This window comes from Sycon ciliatum, chromosome 12 (genome assembly GCF_964019385.1).
Source record: "Sycon ciliatum chromosome 12, ocSycCili1.1, whole genome shotgun sequence".
In the NCBI taxonomy this organism is placed as follows: Eukaryota; Metazoa; Porifera; class Calcarea; order Leucosolenida; family Sycettidae; genus Sycon; species Sycon ciliatum.
This window is the reverse complement of record NC_088654.1, coordinates 19513265-19534670: the sequence shown is the minus strand read 5'-3', so window position 1 is coordinate 19534670 and position 21406 is coordinate 19513265. Positions and strand designations below refer to the sequence as shown.

General features: G+C 48.0%; 3 protein-coding genes and 1 pseudogene across 4 annotated transcripts; 1 reads left to right on the top strand and 3 right to left on the bottom strand.

Moving 5' to 3' along the window:
* Positions 1-240: 240 nt before the first annotated feature.
* On the bottom strand, positions 241-1910 carry LOC135828375 (uncharacterized). The gene has a single exon (XM_065340827.1). It carries the CDS (start codon positions 1622-1624, stop codon positions 581-583), a length of 1044 nt encoding a protein of 347 aa, XP_065196899.1. The 5' UTR covers positions 1625-1910; the 3' UTR covers positions 241-580.
* On the bottom strand, positions 1813-3693 carry LOC135828057 (uncharacterized; annotated as a pseudogene).
* A 4587-nt stretch (positions 3694-8280) lies between these two features.
* Positions 8281-8778, bottom strand: LOC135828056 (uncharacterized). The gene has a single exon (XM_065340491.1). It carries the CDS (start codon positions 8776-8778, stop codon positions 8281-8283), a length of 498 nt encoding a protein of 165 aa, XP_065196563.1.
* Positions 8779-12768: 3990 nt separating this feature from the next.
* On the top strand, positions 12769-19865 carry LOC135828352 (peptide chain release factor 1-like). Of its 2 annotated transcripts, XM_065340802.1 has the most exons (7): positions 12769-12836; positions 13506-13563; positions 16489-16558; positions 17227-17274; positions 17934-18312; positions 19092-19196; positions 19799-19865. In XM_065340802.1, exons 1-7 carry the CDS (start codon positions 12821-12823, stop codon positions 19834-19836), a joined length of 714 nt encoding a protein of 237 aa, XP_065196874.1. In that variant the 5' UTR covers positions 12769-12820; the 3' UTR covers positions 19837-19865. The 2 variants fall into 2 exon arrangements, with proteins under 2 accessions (XP_065196874.1, XP_065196875.1); XM_065340803.1 differs by lacking the exon at positions 17934-18312.
* The last annotated feature ends 1541 nt before the right edge of the window (positions 19866-21406 follow it).

The following is a 21406-nucleotide window of genomic DNA, read 5'->3' as shown; positions in this document are numbered from 1 at the left end:
CCTCTCACTGAGTGTTTTTCGAAATTCTAACTCCTATCTCGCTGGACACTGTCACTGAAAAGCAAGCCAATTTTCACGAGGATTTACGTTCGAGTTGATGGTGTTCAATGCCCGGACACTTTACATTTTTACTCCGCAGCAGCGACTAGTGTCGATATTCATTGATTGAAAGCTATTATCCCCGCATTCAACATGTCTTCGGTTCACACCAGCAGCCGTGGACAGTCTGAATAAGGTAGGCCCGAGTGACAGCCATGATCATTATTATCCTCTTGTGGGATATGGTAATTTTGAGTAGCCTTTGAGAATTTGCGAATTGAACACGTTCAGCATGAACTGGTGTCAACACTGAACTGGGCATGTGATATTCAGTAATAGTACAACAGTATTATACGAGCTGAGCCTGTTACAGAAGCGCTCATGGCTGGGATTTCAATGTGAAGTTTCAGGTGAAATTGCTTGAAAGAATTTCAAAAAATCAAGATGTTATACAATTCATGAAAGAGGCATTAGAAATAATATATACAATATATACATGGTTTGACGTGCCTTTGTCATTTGTACAAGTACCTGTCAACACTCACAGTGTATCAGGCACACAGTTCACACATTTACCATCAGGATGCACAGCTTCCAAACATGCAGTGTGCAGTGATGCAAAACAGTCGGCACAGTTGTCGTTGCAGGCTTCACCGCAGATCAAACATGTCTGAGGATAAGTAGGAGTTGGCTGTGCTGCCAGTGCTGCTGTTGCTACTGTTACTGCTGCCGCTGCTTCTGCCTCTGCTGCTGATGATGATGTATGTGCACTGGAGGTACTGCTCCTGCGTTGCTCTCGTTGCCTCCTGTTGGCCTCCTTGGCATCTTCTTTCTTTTGTCTTTCTTCTTCAACTCGCTGCAGGGCTGTGAAGAACTCGTCGCTTGTCAAGGTACGAGCCTGGCTCGCTGCAGATGGAAGGCGTCTCGGTGTCACAGCTGGCGTCATGAAAATTGATGCAGTGCTGGGACTGATGACACCAGCAGTAACCAAGCTGGTCGCCAGTGGCATTTCAACGAATCCCGTGTCCTGTGTTGGTGCTGCTCTAGCTGCTTTCCACATGTCGTATCGTGCGTCCGGCACATCATATCCTTCAGATACGCGCCTCTGGAACAGTGCTTCCTCTTCTGGGCTGAGTGGTTCCATACCTGATTCAGCGCGATGAACTTCAGATGGTGCGAGGACATGCTGAGGAATAACCCTTCGGTCCGTAGGGTATACCCCCGTTACTTTAAAACTTGCCATGATGTTGGCGGGGGTGACGGACTTCGTGAATGTGTCAGCAAATATTGGCAGAAAGTCTGACAGGGCGAGACTATGGCTGGGCTTTAACAAGCGGGCAGCTGCACTGGTGCTCTGGTGGTGTGCTCCCATTGCACTGAAGACAGTCTTGTCGAGTGGCTGCAGTATGTGGGTAGTCTTGGATGGAAGCGCAATGAAAACAACATTAGACTTCCTCGCCAGCTCGAGTATCTCCACGCTAATGTGGGAGGAATGGTTATCCATCAGTATCAACTGGGTCTTCTCCCGGGATGTTGACGCCAAGAAGAGATCCTTGAACCAGCTCTGAAAAAGCTCTCTGTCCATGGACCCAGTCTTGGATGTGCAGTAAATTGCGCCTGGTGGTCCATTCTCCACCAGGCGTGTGGTAAGCTGTGCACGGTTGTAGATAAGCTGAGGGGGCAGATGGTTGCCGCAGGCATTGATACAAATGTTGGCTGTGATGTGGTCATGGCTGCGTTTGTGCTGCTGCTGTGCCTTACTTGCCCTAGCCGTCACAACTCGCTTGGGAATGGGGTCGGGATTGAATCCCTTCTCATCAACATTCCATAATTGACCCGGAGCGATGCTGTGCTTCTCGATAGTGGCCTCCAGCAAGTCGAAAAATGCACTATCGCGGCTGGATTGGCATTTCTTGCTCTGGACTCCTCCAGAGATGTTGGTCTTTTTGTTGTTACTGTAGGGTTTCTCTTCTTGAATCTCCTCCACCACATTGTGGTCAGTTTCTGGCATGGTCGTCCTGTCTCCCGGCGTACAATTTCAGCGGCCAGTGCGAGGCATGTGGCTGTGAGCACAGGCAGAACACGACAGACACAATTGTACATTTCTCACAAATATACTTGGGTACACTGGTTGGATCCTAGTTTTCACATTTTGTAATGCTGCACTGTTAGTAATCAGTACACTGAGAGTCCGTGGTTACTGGTAAATTGGTACTGGCCCTTTTGCATATGGACAGTCCGGGGTGCTGCCATCGAAATGACATGAGCAATTTTTTAAACAAAACGGGAGAGTGGAGCAGACTCCCAGATTGACCTGGCCGTGATTATGCCTGACACATTATATGTATCATGTGGGGGTTTCCCAAACCGGCACCGGCGATGTATGTCTGTGTGCATTGCACACGCTTCGTCTACATCTTGTTTCCTGATGTTATTTTGGGCCCTTCGAGGGCAGCACCCCTGACAGTCCATACAGAGTGCAAGGCTGTGGTAGTGTGGTAGTGTGCTTCTCACATTGACCGTACATTTATGGTTCCCACACAATATATGTATATCTTCCGAATAAATACTCAGGAAATCGCAACCCCATGCATGCAACAGTGCTGGTTCAACATGGACTGGTGGCTTCATAGCAAGTAATAATTATTATTAATTAATTTTTGTTCAAGGGGATTGTAATACATGATTATGTCATAGACATTCATGTACAGATGAAATTTGTCCGCGAAAATGCATGCACAAGTGCGTGGGCGTCAAGAAGAAGCCGGAAATCCGAATGCACATGCGAAAAATAAAAATTTGAATTTCCGCGGGAAACCGCACTTGGGATGCACGTGCGGGGCCTGGGGGAAGAACTAAAATAATTTGTAACGAAAGTATTTTCACTCAAGAGCTCACCTCTGCTGATTCCGAAGCCTGAGTTTGCCAAGGAGGTGATGTATTCCACGAGTAGGTCTTCGTGTTTCTTCGCAAGAAGTGGAGCAGGGCCAAGTCACGATGATCTCCCATGGAGCCGATCATACAAAGTAGATCTCTTCACCCCGAATTGTTTGCTCGCTTTGCGAATGGAGAGGCCGGCGTTGCATGCCGCCACGGCTTCCTCCATTGTGGAAATTATAAAAATGCTTGGTGAACGAGTTGTGTTGGGTGGTTTTGTGACTTGTGGATCTGGGGATATCATTTCCTGGAAGTGTTTCCATTTGGCTCGTCGCAGCTGAGGCCCTCTCTTGCCGCCAGGACTCACCAGCTGAGAAAAATGCGCGGGAAATTTAGCTGTTCGAGACGTGTTAGAAGGGATGAGAAATGTCCCTTTGTTCTGGCTCTCACGTACTTTCTTTTGACTTCAACTTGCTTGGGGATGTTGGTTATTGTGCTGACAACAGCCTGTGTCGCTTGAAAGTGTTTCAGCTGGTGCGTTCGTGTTTCTGGAGAGCGAGTTCTCTTCGTTGTGACTAAATTTCACTATAATTTCGCATAAAATAATTCATCGGCACCGCATGCTATTTTCCTTTGAGCTGGCGATTTGTGGCTTCGTGTGCTGTCAAATCCTACCCGAGGGTATCATCCATGAACATTTGGGGGTAATTGCGATAGTAACTTCAGAGAAGTAAAGTGTCCGGGCATCGATCACCTGTCCGGGCACCGATCACCTGACTCTACACATGATGTACATTTCTAGAAGATGGAGTCACGTGTTTAGATATGTTCTGCTCCTCATAATCACTACAGTCACATCCTGCTGGCACTCCTCAATGTGTTGCCTAGACTCGCCCTTACCACAGAACTGTAATCGATTGTCTTGTCTTTCCGGCTGCGCGACCTGCCTGTTTCCATTGCACGTTTATTCCCGTAGCTATGCAGAAGACGTTACTTCAGTAACGTCTGGCGCTAGCCAGGGTCCACACAGCTTTAATTTGGTGTTTGTGTGTTTGTTTGTTTGTTTGTGTCACGGCTGGAGCTATCCCGTATCTGTCCCGTATCTGTGACTACAAAGGCTCTACAAGATTGTACATAACAGCTGTCCACAATATTTGCGGGCTCCTGTATCTGTCCCGTACCGTACCAGTATTCGTCGTATTATGTATTCGACTCCCTGATGTAGAGGGAGATTTGGAAAGAAATAGGGAGACGAGGAGGAAATTAAATTAGAATAGACGCCGAATAGGTGATAGGATGCGTCCGCATTAACATGCATGTACTTTGGAAGAGAGATCTCGTCTTCTCCAAAATAAGCGTGAACGAGCGATTCAGCGCCGGTCACAGGAAACGTCGAAAGAGAGATCCCGTCGACTCCAGAACCCCGTGATCGGCAGAGTCCGCCGGTCCCAGGCAACGTCAGGACAGACATCCCGTTGAGTCCAGACGGCCGGGATCGGCAGAGTCTAAGCCGGTCCCAGGAAACGTCAGGACAGACATCCCGTCGAGTCCAGAACGCCCGTGATCGGCAGAGTCAGCGCCGGTCCCAGTGAACGTCAGGACAGACATCCCGTCGACGCGCAGAAAAACTAAATCTGCAGCCTCTTTTGGCGTCGGACAGGATACGTACGTATTATAGGAGACTGTAAAGTTATGTAATGTCCAAATTTCCACGTGAGCAGCAGATCACTCGCGTTGATTTTTCGACATGCGAGCCAAATAACGCGAGCTGAACTTTCGCGTCGCAGACATCCAGTCGACGCGCAGAAAAACTAAATCTGCAGACTCTTTTGCCGTCGGACAGGATACGTACTTTAGGAGACTGCTAAGTTATGTAATGTGCTCCACAGGCAACCATGCATTCGGCGGCGTCATTGGCTCAACAGGTCAATGTACATGTATTACTACAAAAAGGCCAGAAAATCACTGTATTAAAATCAACTAATTTTCGCTGGCGATTTAATTTCGCTGATTTCGCCGCTTGGTACCAACCGGCCAAAGTAAATCGCAGGCCAAAGTTTGTCATCTAGGCAAATGATGCATGATTGAGCAATGGATGCATGTGAGAGCAAAAATACCGATCGATTTCAAATTTGACGTGAATTTGCGCGTCACGTCGGAAATAACGTGCATCTTAACCTCTCTAATAGAGAGGTTTCTATTAATTTTCTCATCGGCAAAAATTTGTTGATTCACAGTATAAGGAGATAAAAAGAAAAGAAGGAGCAAACCAAAAGTAGATGATTATTAGAGATATAACAATCCGCAATAAATTCTGCAAATACCTTTGCCTCAGTTCTTATAACATGTACGATGAGCTAGGCAAAAAAGCATAAAAGCATAGCGTAGGGCCCTGAGCTTCCAAGCTCTCTCGTAGTGTTACAGGTTCCTTGCAGCAACGTGCCACTCGCTCCTGCTGACTTTGCTTGCGCTCTGTTTGCTGCTGCCTGCTCGATGCTTCTCATCGCAGCTGCTTGCTATAGACTTCAGCGGTATAAGTTTGCTGACTGGAGTAGAGTGTGGCAGTTGAGTGCAGTAGAGTTGTAGAGTTGAGTTTATTAGAGAGTTTACATTACCGCTCAAGTGGATTTGTCCGCTTGAGCCGGGTTTTTGCATTGCAGTTTCTTACCTATCCTTTGCATTTCTACTTTTACTATATCGGACCTTTGTGCTCCGCCACGCTGATTTCTCTGTGCGTTGGGTCTGAGGTATGCCTGAGTGGAATGACCAAGAGGTGCACATATACTTTGTGCAAACGGGCTTGGGATAACTCACACTTAGGGATGATCGGCCGACCACGACACCTTGATTCCTCAATGACGGTCATATTTCTCATGCGTTTTCGCCTCAGGAACTCAGTCAGAGTCCTAGTGTGTGGACAAGCAACCGTAAAGACACACGCACACACATACACATACACAACCCTATCCCAGCCCCCCGCTTGACCTTGACCTTGATCTTGCACATTGCGTACGCAATGATAGCGAATGTCGGAAAGTTCAAGTGAGAACACGCGCGCAGAACTTGGCATGTCGTTTCAGGTCTCCTGGTCGACGAAATGGGCGTCCACAGACACATAGAAGAGGACCAGGAGCGGGCCGTGGCGGTGGGGTGCTACTCGCAACTCGTCTCCAGCCTGGACGATCTTGGCAACTCTCAAGCCAGGTGGTCACGCCGAGGTCCGCCAGGTCAGTCGACACCACATCTCGCCACCTCTTCTTCGGGCCGTGACGAGGACGGGGGGCAGGCAGCTCGCCGAACAGCAATTGCTTCGGTGCGCGTGAGTCGTCCATCCTGCCGACGTGACCCAGCCAACGAAGTCGGTGGTGATGGATGATGCGGGTTAACACGCATGCACTCGCTATTGCAGACCAGTGGAGAGCACACATCATATGGAGGATTCATGGAGTGCTGGGCAACCGAATCTGGCATGTGATAATCATGTAGGATAGTCCACGCACGAGGTGCAGCCCATGAAATGGGCACCCATGAACTGGGCGGAGTGTGGACGGCCTGTATGATGGTGTGTATGTATGTCCACGCACAAAGTGCAGCCCATGAGATGGGCGCCCATGGAATGGACGGAGTGTGGACGGCCCACGCACACGAGGTGCAGCCCATGAAATGGGCACCCATGAACTGGGCGGAGTGTGGACGGCCTGTATGATAGTGTGTATGTATGTCCACGCACAAAGTGCAGCCCATGAGATGGGCGCCCATGAAATGGACGGAGTGTGGACGGCCCACGCACGAAGTGCGATACCCGTTAGGAGGCAGGAGTGTGGGAGTATGAGTGTGATGGCCGAAGGCCGTGATAATTGCCAGATGAGAGGAGATAGCTGGCCCAGCACTCCTATTTATTTTCGTCTTGTATGAATTATGATACCTGTGTTGAATCAAGGATATCAATATTATTCATAGATGGGAAGAGGTGGGTGGGTGAGAAAGGAACAAACCGGTGTTCTTCTCACTACCCAAGCAAAGCAAATATGAAGTAGCAATGTGGCCAGCGCGAAGTATGGTGTATGCGTTACGGGTTCAAGCTCCGATGTGTGCTGCAGCCGCATATGGCTGGTTGGCTGGCGAGTTCAGGTGAGTTCCGGCGTACGCATGTTACATGCCACCACAGCGTGCATGTGCGTGTTACTTGACATGCATCAATGAATAGCGTGGGATCTGCGGGGTCTTTGGAAGCCGCTGGAGCGCGTGTGAAGTGGAGGCTTGTGCAATGTGTTAACCTACATTACCGCAAGCTCTAATGTGCTATTAACACGCATGCACTCGCTATTGCAGACCAGTGGAGAGCACACATCATATGGAGGATTCATGGAGTGCTGGGCAACCGAATCTGGCATGTGATAATCATGTAGGATAGTCCACGCACGAGGTGCAGCCCATGAAATGGGCACCCATGAACTGGGCGGAGTGTGGACGGCCTGTATGATAGTGTGTATGTATGTCCACGCACAAAGTGCAGCCCATGAGATGGGCGCCCATGAAATGGACGGAGTGTAGACGGCCCACGCACACGAGGTGCAGCCCATGAAATGTGCACCCAGGAACTGGGCGGAGTGTGGACGGCCTGTATGATAGTGTGTATGTATGTCCACGCACAAAGTGCAGCCCATGAGATGGGCGCCCATGAAATGGACGGAGTGTGGACGGCCCACGCACGAAGTGCAATGCCCGTTAGGAGGCAGGAGTGTGGGAGTATGAGTGTGATGGCCGAAGGCCGTGATAATTGCCAGATGAGAGGAGATAGCTGGCCCATGGTTGCCCAGCCTCCATGCTAAGTTGTGACACATTGCAATGCTCGTGAATGACACTGTTGTTGCTATCAGCGCAGTTTGTCAGCACAATCCTAGCAGAGCAAGTTGCTGTGCTGTTCCAAACGGTCAGCCGTGTGGGTACGTGCATGGGTGCGAGTTGCGTGCCCGCGTGGCGGGTTCTTACATACCTCCATGTGTTCTGTGATGCGCTTGTACCTCTGACAGCTTTTGGGTCAGCTGCCCCATGTCTGTGTCGGTTGTCCTGATGTAGCGCAAGACACTGTCGCTTCTCCATCGGCCCATTGCCCTGATTAGCCAGTCCGGGGTACCCGCCATGGCTGCAGTTGTGGCGGCACCGATGCGGAACGAATGACCAGCGTAATCGCGTGAATTGGGTGTTCCCGTGAGTGGGAGAAGCTGTCGGAGCTCTTCTGTCAGTGCCTGCCTGGTCAGCGGTCTCCCAGGGCGGTAGCGGAAGAGTGCGTCAGCGGCGTCAGACGGACAGACTGTAAAATATGCCAGGAGGGCGGCAACCGGGCAAGGTTGTGCAGTGGTACTACCGATTATCTGCATGGCCCTGACGGAGTCGGTCCGTCTTCGATTGCTTGATGTGGAAGCGGATATATGTACGTCCTTGAGTGACATCCAGAGTCACATCCTGGCGCGTGGCATGAGTGGCAGGGTCAAACCCGGCTGGAGGCGCAGTGAATTCAGCGCATCGAAGAAATCCGAAGAAGGCGAGCACCATTGCCGCCTTGAGCATGCCCTTGTCCTGCTGGTGACGCCGTTGGTCCAGGCTGAGTTGGTTGAGGAGCTTCCGCAGCAAATCAATGGTGATTGGGAGGCGAGTGCGCTGGATTGCTGGGTCAGTCGCCGTCCTCTTGATGCCTCGCATAACACGTGGCAGCAGCAATGCGTTCATTGTTGGATCTCGGAATCCGGCTTCGAGATGCATGTTGCGTACTGCGGCCATGTAGACATGAATTGTCTGTGGTTGAACCGATTGTGTGAGGTGTGCTGCAAAGCAGCTGAGCATCGTGCCTGTAGCCGGCATGGGCGTCCATCTCTGCAACGCACAGAATTGCGTAAATTACCTTTCGCCAGTGGTGTACGTGCGCCGTGTTGTCGGGGCGATTGCCATGGCTGCCAGGTCGGCGACCTCCCGCATCAGTCCAGGAGAGGGAGGCGGATTGCAGTGTCCGGGGCTTGCTGTGCCGATGGTGCCAGCTGCTGGAATGTCTGTCAGAGTGATACGGAAATAGGGCTTGGCGCGGCTAACCTCTTGTTGATATCCCATAAGCGCCGCGTAAATGTTCTGCCTTGTACGACGACGCTCGACGCAAAGGAGAGTTTCCCCAGGAAGTGATCGAGTTTGCGTTGCGTGGTCTGGGTGCAGCGTGACAGCTCGCTGAGAAGCTCGCGGAGGTCCGCCGGTTTGTCGTCTGGGAGACGGGCTTCCATGCGCACCGTGTCCAGCACAATTCCGAGGAAGGCAGTAATGTGTGTATCTCGCTGCGCTCGGCCGGCGAGAAATACAACTTTCTGAAGAGATCAATGAGCTGTGATGTAAGTATGCTGTCTTCAGCTAGGCTCTCTAGACCAGCATCAAATGTATCCCTGCTAAGAACCATTGACAGAACGTCACCGCAGAGAGCACAGTGCAAGCCAGGCTGGAGCATGCATCATTGAGGCTATCTTGAGTGATATCGGAACCAAGCAGCCACTCCTGGACTTTGTTATCCCTCCAAAGCACTTTATCAGCACATGGATCATCGAGGGTGTCGGATTTGGGCTGGCCAGAGTCATAAGACTGTGCTGTGTTGGTAGTGTGCAAGCTGACTACATCCTGGCTCTCATGAAGACAATCATGTTCCTCTGGATCATGTGTCAGGGAACGCGAATAGTTGGGGTGACAGTGCTCTATTTGGCCTTCATGAATTACCTGTTGTGGAAGGCGTTCACCAGGCAAACTGCACATCGGTAAAGCGGTGATCTGCTGCGTATCATCCTGCCCAGTCATGGGGACTTGCTTGGCACCTTCTTCCTGCATCGTCCACTCGGACACAGGTACCACCGGTAGTCACGTTTCGTCCAGGTTAAATACCAACTGGGATGGGGTGTTCTGCGCATTAATCTCCTCGCTGATCCCTTTTTGGTGAGCTGTGTTCTCAGCTCCTCCACGCTGTCCGGCACCTTCTTGCGAGTTTTGGTTGCCTTGCGCTTGACAAAGTGCATTCTACTCATCAGAGGTCTTGCGAATGGCCGACAATTTGGGCCACGAAACCCACCGTTCGCTTCTAGCAATGACGGCTTCATCACTGGACTGGTTCCAGTGGCAGTCGCTATCGTTATTCTGCTGTTCACAACACCACGGGCAGAATGGAGTGCGCGATGGTCGCCTGCGCACCAGGTCATCAATTTCTGAATCCAACAACAACAATGTTCGACCCCAGGTGCTGTGCGGCAGGGTTTTAGCTGGCCGGGACCAGGGGTTTTCTTCCGCTTCGCCGAGTAGTTTTTCTTGATGCTGCAAATGGCGGTGTGGCACACAGGATGTTCCAGAACCTTGCTAAAGTGTTCAGCAACGCGGTTCACTGCATGTTCCGTCGAGTATTTCCCAATCTGCTAGTGCATCTCTTCGTCGTAGTGGTTGTTGTATCAATGGCAACAACGTGGGATCCACCTTGACATCCGGAATGATGGCCGAAATCACCTCCACCAATGTATCCCGTTCGTCCGGTGGCCAAAACTCTCGTACTAGTACTACAGTACTGGCAACTGAAATCCGACCCCTGAGCGGTGCGCTCACATCGCAAAGACCCAACGCGGTATGGTAAAACTACGAAACAGAGACCGCTAGAATGTGAACGCATCACTAGGGGGTCGGATTTCAGCTGCCATAACTGTAGTAAAGGCTCTTGTACTAGAACCAGTAGTGAGTCATCTTTATTTATTTTTTGAAAGGAAAGGGACACATGGAAACGAGTTAAGAGTAACTCTCCACCACTGTAACTAGATACTATATACAGTCAGAAAGTGCAACAACTAGGCACAAAACTGACAGAGTACTGAGACATTCGACGTCCTGACACCTAGCTTCAACACATTTCCGTAGCGCTAACCGACAGCCTTCCAACTTGGAAGGTTCAAGGTTATGGAAAGACCAAAGAGGGGAAGGCAAGCGCAACGAAAACGAGCACAAGCTACAGTCCCAACGGAACAAAGCATGTCGATTGTCACTGGACGATGACGAGACCAGTGGGCGATTTGACAAAGCGGTCTAACTACAATTCGAAGCAGCAAAGCAGCACACCACCCAACTTGGGTGGGTCAAAAATATCAAAGATAAGTTAAGAAGGGGGAAGCTTTGCGAGAACGAATTGTACAAGCCGAAATCTAAACTCCTACAGTACTCCTCGTGCATGACATTGTGATGGACTAGTTGACTACAAAACCCCTGCCTAGTTGTTGCACTTTCTGACTGTATATAGTATCAAGAGTACATAACCCCAAGACTGTGCAACTGCCTGCACAACCTCTATGCTGTGCTGCGACGGCAGAACTTCACATCACGTGACATGGTTCAAAAGGTTATGCTGGCAAACAGTGCAAAATGATCAGAAGAGAGTTGTACCCCAAGCTGGGCTGCGTACAACCCAGTATCTATCATGCACAGAGTGCAAATAATGTGTACGGGTTCATCACGTGATGTGAAGTTCTGCCGTCGCAGACCCCATAGCTGGAGTTGCACACTCTTGGGGTTATGTACTCTTGATAGTATCTAGTTACAGTGGTGGAGAGTTACTCTTAACTCGTTTCCATATGTCCTTTTCCTTTCTACTTTTAAAGCTATATTGATTAGTTTTTTTTTATTATGGTGCACGCAGTCATCAGCAGGCCCTCAGATTCACTTTAAATTCTTTCAATGATGCAGAAGTCTTCACTGAGTCGGGAAGTTGTAGCCACGCACAGTAGCCCTGGAAGAATGGCGATCTTGTGAATTGCGTTGACTTGGCCTTGGGAAGAGACACTTTGTTTCTGGTTGAGCGGCCCGAAACAAACCAGTTATAAGGCTTTTTATGTTCAGGAACACGACCCAAGAGCATTCGATGAACCAATATACAGAGGCAAGTTAGTCGGCGTTGCTCTAACGGAGTATTCAATTATTCAATCCACAAAATTGTATACCAAAAGTGAAGAACCATTTGAGGTAAATAGCCATTGTAAATATGAAAAAAAGGATATTATACAATGTACTAGTAGTGCTTATAAAAAAGAAAAGAGGACCGAGAAACTACAAGTTACGCTATAATGTCCACTAACACCACCAGTTACTAAACAATCAGCTCATGCGATAACATTGCACGACACTGTCCGACGGTGCTGACGTTCTACAACTAGCTGGCGTAACTTGTAGTTTCTTGGTCCTTTTTTTCTTTACTATAAATGTATCCTTGGCTCTCCATCCGAGTCCATACTTGTAGTACTGTTTGAAGTAGTAGAAGTAATACCGCACATGCTTCAGGGGCACTCGAGCATCTTATCACCGCAGGCTCGCAGTTGAATGCAGGCTGAGGGCTGGTCAGCAGTAACTCTCTGCCTCTGGTATCATACGTTGCATGATTGGCAGTAGTAGTCACTGTCGTATCAACAAGCCCTGATTACATTTGAATGCGTTGAGTTCTTTGTCCATTGTTGCTCTCACATTTTGCTGATTGCAATAAAAACTTTGTGTCGAGTACCGTCCACATGTATATGCGCATACAGTATGCAAACACCGTTTGCTTGCTCACGGGAAACTCAAGGGGCAAGACCTGTGAAAAATGGGGGAGAGACCTAATGGAAGGAAAGGCGTTTAAGAACAACGCTTGCATGACAAACTGAGAACGCGTAATAATGATGTTGATGTAAGGAACAATGCTAGATATTAGCGGCTGAAAGTTGGTATGCCGTCTCTAGCCCAGTCGTTTGAGAATGTATAATATTCTGCTGTGTCACTGGATTGTGATCTCTTTCTACTACTGTTGCTGTTTTTGCAGAACTCATTGGCAGGGCAAGTGTTCCCTGCTGAGGAAATAGAAGACAGAAATTGCGTAATGGAGATCCGTTCTGGTGGGTGATGTGATAATTGTGATGTGTGTGCGTGTGTGTGTGTGTGTGTGTGTGTGTGTGTGTGTGTGTGTGTGGTGTGTGTGTGTGTTTGTGTGTGTGTGTGTGTGTGTGTGTGTGTGTGTGTGTGTGTGTGTGTGTGGTGTGTGTGTGTGTGTGTGTGTGTGTGTCCCATACGGTGCAGTGGTATGTGCAGTCGATTTCCAATCGAGAGGTTGCGGGTTCCATTCCCGACGATTATGGTCGCACACGTCTTTCTTCTGTTTCTCATTCTCCTAGCTCTTCTTTCATTCTCCTGGGTGGTTACCAACAGCCAGTGTTTTGCCGGAGTATGTGGTGTGGCGTGTGTGTGTCAAAAAAAGAATTAAAAAAATGGAAAATGAAAAAAGGGATTCACTGGCAAGAAAAAGCCACTTCGATCAGCTGTGTGGTGGATACCAAGCTAAAATTAATGGCGGTCAATTCATCAGCCTTGCAAGCTGTTGACTGGTGTAGTCCCAGCACAAGTTGCTATGTCTAACATAGCTGTTCGCTATCATCGCTTCTGCGATGGGCATGTCTGAGTCTGAGTATGTGTGTGGAGGGGGTGTTCATAGTGTGGCACCCCGCTAGCCAGTGCATTGCCCATATCTCATTCTTTTGTCTGTTGTTTTATCGGGCCGTGTTCCACAGGCGTTGGTGGCTCAGAGGCAGCGTCATTTGCTATGGAGCTGTTTCGCATGTATGAAAAGTAAGTTTGTTCTCCAAGAGTCACGGATACTTTACTCCTGTCATTGGCTGGGGAGAGGGGGGGGGGGGGGCTCGTAAGTGTCGCATTGTGCGCATACCCTCTTCCCCAGGAGTATGCATATCTACTTTTGGGGTTTCGTGCAGCGCAAACCTACATTTCGCTGTGGTGGCATCGCCTAGCACCTCAAGGAGCAGCCAGGGTGGGAGCAGCACAGTGGCCGCTTCAATTCGATCACTCTGACGTGCAATGGGCTGCACCTTCGTGCACTCGGGGCGCTACACATCCGCTGCTGAACTGCAGTGCGTGCAGAAGCCGTGTGTACCTGAAGTGACCCGTCACTGTGAATTCCTGAGCTAGAGCTTGGCTTGTTGTCTTGGAACTAGCGCCCTCCCTTTCACTCACACATTCCCGTTGTAAAGTACCACCAGAGCGCCCCACCATAACGTCCATTTCCCGGTGGTGCTGTGGAGGTGGTGTCTTGTCTGTAGGTCATACATACGGCTAGGGTACCCCGTAAGGAGACCATAGGTCTGTGGGGACTGCCCGAGAGAAATCTGAATAAATACTACTAAATAGTAGTTAAATAACCGACGAGGAGACAACAGTCGTAAAATAGCAATGAAAAATATCAATTGTGCACTCATAATCATGTATAAACAATTAAAATGAAACAATTCCAGAACGTTTTCGTGTGACCATCATCAGTGGAACATCGTCACATAGTAAGAATCACTAAAACAACCAGTTATATAGCTAGAGTAACATGAAAAGAAGCGTGAGAATGCAGCACAGCTAGCGGTTATGCATAACGCGTGTAGTGTGAACCTTTGCAGTGTATCTGAGAATGGTAGCAGTAGATGAATGTGGCAGCTGTGAGTGCGTGTGAACAAAAACTGGTGAGTGCGTATTATTTAAAAAGTGTGAGTGCTACAACATTTTCTTTTTGCTTACCGCTAGCTGTGCTGCATTCTCACGCTTCTTTTCATGTTACTCTAGCTATATAACTGGTTGTTTTAGTGATTCTTACTATGTGACGATGTTCCACTGATGATGGTCACACGAAAACGTTCTGGAATTGTTTCATTTTAATTGTTTATACATGATTATGAGTGCACAATTGATATTTTTCATTGCTATTTTACTAAATAGTAGTCTAGTGTTTAAACCGAACACGGATTCTTCGAACGAATAATCTATCGAATAATTTCGCCCTCCATCGAACGAATATTCTATATTCTATCATACGCATGATGGGATTTTTCAACACTTTTCAGTACTTTCTAAGTAGTTTTTTTTGAAATTTTTCGCTGATTTATAATAATATCGGATTTTGTATTGTGGAGGTGCATAACCGGTTAACCTGTACAGTACATGCACGTACATGTACACGTACATGTACAATCATGTACATGTAGATCTACCAGTATGTGCACTGGCAAGTACAGGGTGCAGACATGACAGAAGAGCACAGTATGGAGAAAAAACGTTCACGGTTCGCGTGAGACTCGGCTAGAAGCCGAGTTTTCCGCATCCGCAGGAAAGCCACCACCCTCTTGGATCAAGGCGCAGATGCAGCTCCTAAAGCGGTGGGAGGTGTGTTGCATCATGTGTTTGCGGGGTTCACGGGGTCTTTTCCGTGAGCGATCGGTTCGGCATCCGGAGTCTGCTGAGCTGGTTGTTGCTGAGGCCCAGGTTGCTCGCATGTGAGAATCTATAAATTGCAGCAGATTATTTTTATTATAAATACTGGACATGGATATTGAATTAAACTGTACTCAGTGACTTTTTACATTTTACAGGCTACGTTTTATTATTATTACTATTATTATTATTGTAAAACTCGGATGTTGAGCCATAAATAAATGTAGAAAGGAAAAAGACATTATGGATACGAGTTAAGAGTAACTCTCCATCACTTAGCGCTACGGAGATGTGTTGAAGCTAGGCGTCAGGACGTCGAATGTCTCAGTACTCTGTCAGTTTTGTGCCTAGTTATTGCACTTTCTGACTGTATAAAGTATCATGTTATAGTGATGGAGAGTTACTCTTAACTCGTATCCATAATGTCTTTTTCCTTTCTACATTATTATTATTGTAAAGCTTTCCTTTTGATCTTGTCTCTTATTGTTGTGACCTTTCCACAATAATTGGGTTGCATTTAAAAAAATTCGTATGGTGGGAGGTGAGTAGATCAGACCCACCACAAAGTGGTCAAGACCGAAAATCACATTCACTACATCCATGTTTCCCTCGTATGGAAAAAAGAGAAGTAATACTAGATACCGGTAGGAGATTAAAACTTGGAGGAGAGGAGATTGAGAAGAAATACTGTACTACGAGCAGATCTACGCAGTGCAAATATCAGCAGGGTCAGCATTGAGCATAGATCCTTTTTTTTTTCTTTTTTTTCTTTTTTCGATTTCTGACAATTCCTACGACTTCGATTATTCGTTCACCCCACGAATATTCTAAATTATTCGATTATTCGATTATTCGTTTCAACACTACTAAATACTATACAACACATACCTTGTTCACACACTGCACGCTGTGCAGCAGTCGATTCCGCACTCAGACCACCTTCAATTGGACGCGAGCTCCACGCAAGAACATGTCCAGCGTGACCTTAGTATGCTATTGTTCTCACAAAGTTGCACTCTGCCATATGATCTTCCTTCCCTGGCTGTAAAATCAAGGCTGGGGCGCTCTCGTGAGACGGGGCTCTGAACGTTGCGATACTACAATAGTTTACTGTTTGCCCTAAATGTCATTACATGCCTTCGTATACGATGTGAATTGGACTGTTCTGGCTTTAATAGCTTCATTCTCTTGAGGTTGCTGCCATGCATGGCCTTCGGCACCAAATTTTGTTGTTTCATTTCTTTAGAATGTGCAGCCTTTCTTGTTTGTTGTGTTTCTGTGTAGTTTTGTTCGGTACAAGGGAGGCAGGTTTGAGATAACCAACATCGTTCCTTGCACCGAGGATGGCTACCGTGTGAGCTTCGCATGATGGATAATGCTTCCGTGGAATACCTGTGTGGGCTTCCGTCTCTCGGTCTGTCTGTGTGTGTGTGTGTGTGTGTGTGTATGTGCGTGCGCGCGTGCGTGCGTGTGGGTATGTGTGTGTGTTTGTTTGTGTGTGTGTGTGTGTGTGTGTGTGTGTGTGTGTGTGTGTGTGTGTGCGTGTGTGTGTGTGTGTGTGTGTGTATGTTTGTATGCATGTACTGTATTATCCCCATTTTAAGTCACACCCCCGTTCTCAGTTCTCCGTTGTACAGTTGCAGCATGTTGTCTTTTAGAAGCAAAAAAATCACACTTGCTTGCAAGTGACACCCCTTCTTCAACCTTGGTGTTAACATTCCTTGGTGTTTACTGTGACAAAGTGCGCTGGATATTCGAGGGAATACGGTTGCACAGATGTTGCCGTATCTATTGTAGCTTCATACCCCTGACCAGCGTGCGAACCAGGGTGCATCGCCTGGTGGGGACAGTACAAAATATTTTTTTTGTTCGCGTGAGACTCGGCTAGAGGCCGCGTTTTCCGCATCCGTAGGAACGCCACCACCCTTCAAGCATCAATGCGCAGACACAGCTCCTAATGCGTTGGGAGAAGAAAAAGAAGAGAGGTGGTGTGTGTGCCTTCCTTTTTCTTTGTTTCTCCAGGAAGCCTCTGCATTCATAACGGGGAAGTCGCTTTTTGGTGCGCTTCGGGTAAGTACTGAAACTTGGTTGTGTGTGTGTGGAGAGTTGTATGTGTGTGTGTGGGGGGGGGGGGGGGGGGGTAGAGAGACTGTGCTTTAGATGAATGCTGCATGCACGCTGCTCCGCGTGGCAGATGTGGGCGCCTTTCCATGCCCGTCGGTCATGTGCACTGACGGTATGAAGTGTACGGTCATGCATCAGTACAAGACTGTATTTTTTTGTGAACTATGGGCATTAGTGTGCCGCTTGTCATACGTTCTCTAAACGAAAAAAAGTGTCCGATGACAGGACAGCTGTCTGCATGCGTACGCTAAGCGTAGCCTGTACTGCACTGCACAAGCCTGATGTGTAGCGCGATAGACTTGTGCAGTGCTCAATCCACTTCATTTAGCCATTTTATGTCTGTGTACCAAGTACTGTATGAGTGCTGTTAGTTCTGGTGGGCAGTCTTGCAGAATGTGTGATTGTGGACAAGTATTAGTTGCACTGTTCTTTTTACCAACTCCACAGCGTACAGAACATTCAAAAGAGCAGCTGAGTGTGTGGGCTAGAGAACAATTCCTGCTTGAGACATGCCTCCTGTGACCTGTGTAGCGTGTGGCTGTGAGAACAAGAGGATTAAACTGGTTCAGTGCCTCCACTCTCTGTGCATATCGTGCCTTGAGCAGAATGTTGATGAAGATGGCTCCATCACGTGTCCGAAGTGCAGGGAGTCAACACCGTTGCAAGCTGGACTTTCTTCCATGCTGTCTTTGCCAGACAGTTATGCCAAGGCAGAGGGTAGTGGCACAGGAAAGAAGTCCATAGTATCGTGTGATGAATGTATGGATGTGGAAGTGGCTGTGTCGCGCTGTGCAACATGCAGCAGTCATCTGTGCAGTTTTCACACTGAAGGACACAAGCGTTCCCGAGCTACACATGGCCATGAGGTACTGTCATTGGATGACGTGGTTACTGAGACTGCTGCTACTGCTTCTTCAGCTACTCAGTCACAGCATCGCTGTGCACTGCACCCAAGCAGTCCCCTGACCAAGTTCTGCACGAAATGTAAGAAGCTGTTATGTGAGCGATGCATCAGCACTGGAAAACACGAGAAGCACAAACAAGATGTTGTGTCTATCAATGCTGCAGCGGAGAAGATAAGAGCATCAGTGAATGATTTGTTGTCGAGCTGTGTGTCTGAGAGTGATGGCGTTCTGGAGAGCTCCATTCAGAAAGTACAGTCCTCCATTCGTAACCTTCATGATCAGATAGAGGTTGCATCAGAAGAGGTCGTGCTATTTTTCCGTTCTCTGGTAGAATCTATTCAGAAACGTGAAACCAGTGTTCTGAATGAACTTGATGATCTTCGAAGTCAGGCACTGAGACTTCGAAACTGACACTTCTTGTGAGTCTACACAGATAAATTATAGGCATATATGCCTTAAGAAAGTAGTTGTGCCTTCTCATCTAATCGCACGGCGGTTAGTGCAGAGAACATGCAACTGACAAGAGGTGATGCTAAACCCAGCCCCAATACTATGTTACACTCAGCTAAGCAGCCAATGAAGTATTTAAAAATGATGTAAGCGAAGAAGACAGTGGGGCACAAGTTATGCCTCAAGAGTCCAGCAATTAGAGCAGATCTTGAACAGTTCTATACTAGCACAATGTAGCACAAGACTTGCAAGGAGTACTGAGACATTCCACGGCATGAAAGTCAGATTGAGCCCTGCTCAAGATTTATTTATCAATTTTTCAGAAGGCAAGACTTGTATTCTTGTGTAGAACAAGATTATTAATGCTGCTTCTTTTGTTACCATTGTTGTTTTTACTGTTTTGTGTAGTTCGAGAGTGGTGTACATCGTGTGCAGAGAGTACCAAAGTCGGATACCATGGGTCGTCGTCACACCAGCACCGTGGCCATCCTCATCCTACCAGAACCCACCGAGGTACGACGATGTGTTCACGTGTGTCCGTATGTCGGTATGTGTGTGTGTGTGTGTGTGTGTGTGTGTGTGTGTGTGTGTGTGTGTGTGTGTGTGTGTGTGTGTGTGTGTGTGTGTGTGTGTGTGGTGTGTGTGTGTGAGTGTGTGTGTGCATCGTGTGTGAATTGTGTGTCCCATATGGTGCAGTGGTATGTGCAGTCGATTCCCCATCAAGAGGTTGCAGGTTGAATTCGTGATTATATTTGTATAAGTCGCACGTGTTCACTTTCTCATTCTCTTAGCTCTTCTTTCATTCACCCTGGTGTTTACCTACTGCTAGTGGATGCCAGAGTGTGTGGTGTGGTTTGCATGTCCAAAAAAATCGAATAATATAGAGTAGGTATTCGCGGGCCAGAAAAAGCTGCTTCAGTGAGCTATGTGGAGGAGTGATCAGGTTAAAATTGTGGTAGTCGATTTATCAGCCTTCAGCATGTGTACGTGCATCCGTGCCTGTGGTTAGTCCAAATCAGACGCTGTGTGTTTGTGTGTGCGTGCGTGTGAGTGTGTGTGTGTGTGTGTGTGTGTGTGTTTGTGTGCGCCCGTGTTGGTTTGTGCCTTTCTTGCAGCTAGATATTGTCATAGATGCCAAGGATTTGAAATATGAAGTGTTCAGAGCATCTGGGTAGGTCTATGGCTTTTCACAAAGAAGTTCTGTCCAGTTGGACTCATGACCATCTAGGAATGAATGATATTCGTATAAGATTTTTCGGCCGGAAACAGTTTGTTGCAGCTCGTGAGCCGTCCTGTGTTCAAAACATTTGCCCGATAGTGGATTGACACATGGAATATTCGCAGGAGTTACACTGGCGGGTCTTGGCTTTTTGTGGATGGGAATGCATCACCCTAAAGCAGTGTTTACAACTGGTACGTGTACTGTACGCGTGAACCACGCATTCGTGCGTACTTTGCTGGCTTTTGGTCATCTTCGGCCGCTTCAGGAGCTGCATCTGCGCCTTAAGGCCGGTTCACAATACAACTTCTTGCGACTTGCGACACATGTGACTTGCGACACATGCGACGAGCTGCGACAGCGACACACGGTTCACAATGTTCTTCATGTTTGCGACATCCACATGCACAAGTAGTACTATGCACGTGCACTGCACGTGCATCCAGGGTCGAAACTGTACTCCATTTGTGTATGTCGCGAGTCCCATGTCGCAAAAGTTGATTTCTTCAACTTCTGCGACAGGTACCTTGCGACAGCTCGCGACAGGCAGTTTCTTGTCGCAGCTGTCGCGAATCGCGTATCGCGTCACAGAAAGTTGTATTGTGAATCGCCCTTTAGATCTTTGCAGGGTGGTGGTGTTCCTACGGATGCTGAATACTCAGTCTAACTGAATCTCTAGCGAACTCTTTTCTTTGTTGGTCGTCATGCATATGAAATCATGCCAAAACGAGAGAGCTTGGAAGCTCAGGGCCCTACGCTATGCTTTTTTGCCTTGATGACCTAGGCAAAAAAAGCATAGTAAATTTTTCATTTATCCTATTTTTTCAAGACATAACCTGGGATTCGAACCCGCACTGTCGCCCTGCATGCATCCCCGATACACTTCGCATACATACTAATTCTTCCAAGTTGCTTCACGTTATGATCTTGCATTTGAAAGCCCTATTTGAATATTGTGGCCAGCTGTTTGTGGCCAGCCACCTTTGATGGTACGGTACGGGACAGGTACGGTCGAGGGTAATACGACACCGTCTACCACCTTGATGACCTAGGCAAAAAGCATAGGGATGTTATAATTTTTTCGATTCTCCTATTTTTCAAGGCATAACCTGGGATTCGAACCCGCACAATCGCCCTACATGCATTACCCGATACACTTCGCATTCATGCTCATTCTTCCAAGTTGCTTCACGTTATGATCTTGCATTTGAAAGCCCTGTTTGAATATGGTGGCCAGCTGTTTGTGGCCAGCTGTCTTTGATGGCACGGTACGGTACGGGATAGCGCCAGACGGAGGTCCGCCCGCCCGCCACAAACACCAAATTAAAGCTGTGTGGACCCGGGCTAGCGCCAGACGTTACTGAAGTAACGTCTTCTGCATAGCTACGGGAATAAAATTCCAGTATGTTTTATTTTCCAGCACATATCAGGCGCGTACCGGCGTACATGCCAGTCACTTTGATTCACAGGGTCAAAAACTTAGTATTCGGTGGCGTCGCCCGCC

Coding starts and splice junctions, on each gene's coding strand:
- LOC135828375 (XM_065340827.1), bottom strand. CDS start 1,624: ATGGACAGAGAGCTTTTTCAGAGCTGGTTCAAGGATCTCTTCTTGGCG.
- LOC135828056 (XM_065340491.1), bottom strand. CDS start 8,778: ATGCCGGCTACAGGCACGATGCTCAGCTGCTTTGCAGCACACCTCACA.
- LOC135828352 (XM_065340802.1), top strand. Junction 16,559..17,226: donor GCACCGAGGATGGCTACCGT/GTGAGCTTCGCA, acceptor TTGTTTCTCCAG/GAAGCCTCTGCATTCATAAC. Junction 17,275..17,933: donor CGCTTTTTGGTGCGCTTCGG/GTAAGTACTGAA, acceptor TGCCTTGAGCAG/AATGTTGATGAAGATGGCTC.